General features: G+C 57.3%; 2 protein-coding genes across 3 annotated transcripts in view; one reads left to right on the forward strand and one right to left on the reverse strand.

The window, feature by feature from the left end:
• Nucleotides 1-2,236, reverse strand: part of RABL3 (RAB, member of RAS oncogene family like 3) — a 25,081-nt gene extending 22,845 nt beyond the window's left edge. The window contains exon 1 of the mRNA XM_019526864.1: nucleotides 2,104-2,236. Within this exon, the coding sequence (XP_019382409.1) occupies nucleotides 2,104-2,149 (46 nt within the window). The 5' untranslated portion in view covers nucleotides 2,150-2,236. The remainder of the gene's footprint in view (nucleotides 1-2,103) is intronic.
• Nucleotides 2,237-2,378: 142 nt separating this feature from the next.
• GTF2E1 (general transcription factor IIE subunit 1) overlaps nucleotides 2,379-3,809 on the forward strand; it is a 113,825-nt gene continuing 112,394 nt past the window's right edge. Inside the window, exon 1 of one of the 2 annotated variants that reach the window (XM_019526863.1) lies at nucleotides 2,379-2,468. The gene's annotated coding sequence lies outside the window, so the exon portion shown is untranslated. The remainder of the gene's footprint in view (nucleotides 2,469-3,809) is intronic. The other variant, XM_019526862.1, reaches the window with a different exon arrangement.

A 3,809-nucleotide genomic window follows, 5' to 3' on the forward strand; every position in this document is an offset into this window, starting at 1 on the left:
ATCCTGTGTTACACAGCAAGGACTGCAGGGCCTCTTTCCTGTCCCTGGTCCAATCTCATCTCCAGGCAGTGTATCACTGGGTACTGTCCACTGGAGCCTTGGACTTGTTTGAAGGCCAGTGGGCACTGTCTGGTGTGCTCTGCTGGGTGTCCCCCCTTGGCACACTAGCTTTAAACCTTTGATCTCACTCCCATCCCTATTATGTCTTTAGTTGTCCCCAGAAATCAGCTGTTGCCTACCTACGGGCCTTCCTCTCTAAGGGATGCTTACAGTGTTTCTTTGAGGGTACTGCTGCATGTTCCCTAGGCAACAAATAAGCTTGTCACACAGCAGGGATTGCAGTCACTTTCCTGTCCCTAATGCAATCTCATCTCCAGGAAGAATATCACTAGGCAGTGCCAACTAGCTCCTTGGACTAGTTTGAGGGCCAGTGGGCACTGTCCAGTATGTTCTGCTCAGTGTTCCCCCTTACCACACTTGTTATTAACCTTTGACCACTCTTATTCTTGTTGTCTTTAGTTGTCCCAAGCAATTAGGTGCTGCCTTTCCAGTAGCCTCTATGTTTAAGGGAGACAGATAGTTTATTTGGTGGGCCATGCCCCACGTGTCTTCTAAGGCAGCAAATAGGCCTTTGTCACACAGGCAGAGTGGAGGCTGAAAGGGAGAGTGAACTAGGTATGGCTAGGGGTTTTCCCATCACTCTCTGCTACTTGCATCCTCCAGCATTTAGGCTGCATGTCTTATTAAGTTGAAACATGGCTTATCCACCGTTATAACTGCTGTATCTAGTTTGGGGCACTACATATGAAGAAAAGCACAGCTGAATTGCAAGGACCATGCAAGACAACTAAAGCAGTAAGTGGGCTGGCAAGGACAAAACAAAAGAAGAGTGGCAAGACGAGGGCAAGTCCCTTCAAGGAGCTGTTTTGCTGAGAGATGGTGACAGGTCGCCCCTGAAGTATTTACGGCCATGCCCCTCAACCTTCCGAGGCTCAAGGCCTCCCAGGAAAATGACAGCATTCAGGTCTCACTCAGTTTTTGGAAAAAAAGGAGTACATGGAGATTGTTTTTAACTGCAAGACAGAAGAGGGCAGAAAACTAGATTCTACTAGCTCCTGCTTCGGGTCATGTTTGTTTAAGTAGGCATGCTATCATTTAAGCTACTTAAAGAAGTACACAACAGGTCCTTTCTAATGTTTCTGAACAAACTGTCTCTTAATTCCAGAGCTTCTGGATCAAATACAAAGGTTAGGGAAAATGTCAAGTTATATCCTGTCTTTTTTTAACTCTCCATTTAGGTATCATTTTAGTGCATGACTTAATCAACAAAAAGTCCTCTCAAAACTTGTATTGCTGGTCACTGGAAGCCCTCAACAGGGATGTGGTTCCAACAGAAGTTCTTGTGACAAACAGGTGAGTTTACACACACACACACAGCCCTAAATATGCACCTGGGGCTATCGTGTCATTGTTCATCTTTGGTCATTGCTAAGGGCATTCACTTGAACTCTCCAAGACATTTTACTGAGTGCAGAGCTCTCAGGCAGGGCTCTAATGTGGAAGGATCAGAGCCAGGGGACTGCAGGAGAACAAGCGCAGTTTCTGTTGTATATGCGGAGCAGGCCTGGCTGCTGCTGGGCTCTCCAGGGGTTTGGCAGTGGCCTGGGTTTAGAAGAACATGTCCACGTGCTTTTCATGCCATGCTTCCCAGGCCGCATGAAAATGACTTCACTCCCTGGTGCCCTAAAGGAGGGGTCGCCAACCCATGGCTCACAGGTTTTGTCGATCCTGCATGGGCCCAGTCCTCCAAAGCATGGGGGCGGGTTCCAGAACAAGGCTGAACCAACTAGAACCCCCCCGGGGGGTTCCACAACGAGGCTCAGAGCCACCTGGAGCTCCCCTCGCCCAGCGCCCCACCCCCGGGCATCTACACCCCGAGCGTGGATCGCAGCCATGGGTTCTACACCAGCTCCGCCCCCTGCCACGTCACGGCATGCGTCACTGCGCCCCCCTCCCCCGCCACCAATGCCCAGCGGGGGGGAGAAGGGTCCGGTACCTGCGCAGGCCTAGGGTGATAACGGGAACTTCCCCCCAACTACTCACCGGAGTCCCCCAGCACCAGCACCTTGACCCTGTCCAAGGCAGCCATCTTAGCCTGCCTAGCAACAGCCTCTCACCACGCCACCCAATTGCGAACTAGCTCTCCACCCATTGGCTCCACCTCTTTCGCTTTCCATTCGCCGAGGCGGGGAAGGGGCGGAATCAAAGGAGGCTGTTGCAGACAGCGATTGGTTTCCTCCTCCTGTCCATCCACGATGGCGGGCGGGCCTCTCCCTCGGCCGTTGGCGCGCCGAATAGGCGCTTTCGTCACAGGCGTGCGACATCGCCCGCGTGCGCCGCGAGGAGTTCGTGACGCACATTGCCGGAGACTGGGGGAGGGGGCGGCAAGCACCGCCCGAAGCCGGCAGGTCAGTCCCGCGCGCGCGGCGCCAGGCTCTCCCCTCCCGACCTCCCCCGGGCTCCTGCCAGCTACTGCGCAGGTGCATCCGGAGCCCGCCCCTCCCGCCGGGCAGCGGCGGGGTCGAGGTCTGGGTCCGAGCGTCACGTGCCTGGTGCGAGAGCCTCCCTGGCGGGCCGCTCGGACCGCCCACGCGGGCGCGGGGTGGGGGGTAGAGGGGTGGTGTCCCCCGGGCCTGGGCCCCCCCCCCAACCGCTTGAGGGGGGCGGCTGAGGAGCCAGTGGGAGGCGGAGGGGAGCGCGTCTGTTGGCACCTGTGGGAGGAGGGGCCGAGGCAGCGCGGACTAGCTGGGCACCTGCCTGGCCCCCGTCCCCACACACCCTGCCCTGTGCCGGCATTGCCTGCCTGGGCCACCGTCGCCCTGGGGTGCTGCTGCTCCCTGCACAGAAGCCGGGAAGGTGCCTCAGGTCCAGCCTTGCAGCCAGGACGACTCTGGAGGCTTTTGTCTTACGTGGGGGGTGCAAGAGGAGCCAAGGGCAGTTCTCTTGCACTGGCTGCGGGTGCATGGGGGTATTGTCTTTTGGGTCATAGACAGTAGGTCATAGACCATAAGGGCTGGAAGGGACCTCAGGAGGCCATCTAGTCCAAAGCTCTTCTGAATGCAGGACCAGCCCCAACTAGATCATCCCAGCCAAGGCTTTGTCAAGCTGGGTCTTAAAAACTTCCAACGATGGAGCTTCCACCATCTTTCTGTGTAACCTGTTCCAGTGCTTCACCTTGCTGCTGCCCCTGACCCACAGTTCCCTCCCCTACTCCTCGGCCATGCTGGTGCTCTTCACTCAACCCGCAGTCCCTTGGTGCTGCCAGTGCCCCACAGCCAACCCAAAAGCCCCCCCCCCCATGCTCTCACTTCCAAGCCACAGTGCCCTCCCCCCAGCCCTGCTGGTGCCCCTCACTTCTGGCCTGCAGCCCCCTGTTCCCCCCAGCCTTCCTGGAAGGGCCCCCCATAGTCCCTGTCCTGACTGGGCCAGATCACTGACTGATTAATGTGGGTGACAGTGGAGCATGTCCAGCCTCAGCATCGGTGGATGGGGGGGAAGAGGAGGGAGGCCTGTAGCACCCCCTGCCTTGGGCCATGGCTCCAGCACCAAGCCAGGCAGCCTAGCCATGCCTACCCCCTGCAGCATCTCCTGGCTGCCCCGTCCCTGTGCCACCAGCCTAGCTATGGAGCTCCATGCTGTGCTCTTCCCCTGCTGGAGGGGTAGGCAACTTCCACCTGCCCTGCCACAGCCCCAGCCCCAGCACTTGGACACCTTCCCCCACCTCACACACCCATCACTCTGTACCCCCC

Source organism: Gavialis gangeticus, unplaced genomic scaffold (assembly GCF_001723915.1).
Source record: "Gavialis gangeticus isolate Ggan-Ray unplaced genomic scaffold, GavGan_comp1, whole genome shotgun sequence".
Lineage (NCBI taxonomy): Eukaryota > Metazoa > Chordata > Crocodylia > Gavialidae > Gavialis > Gavialis gangeticus.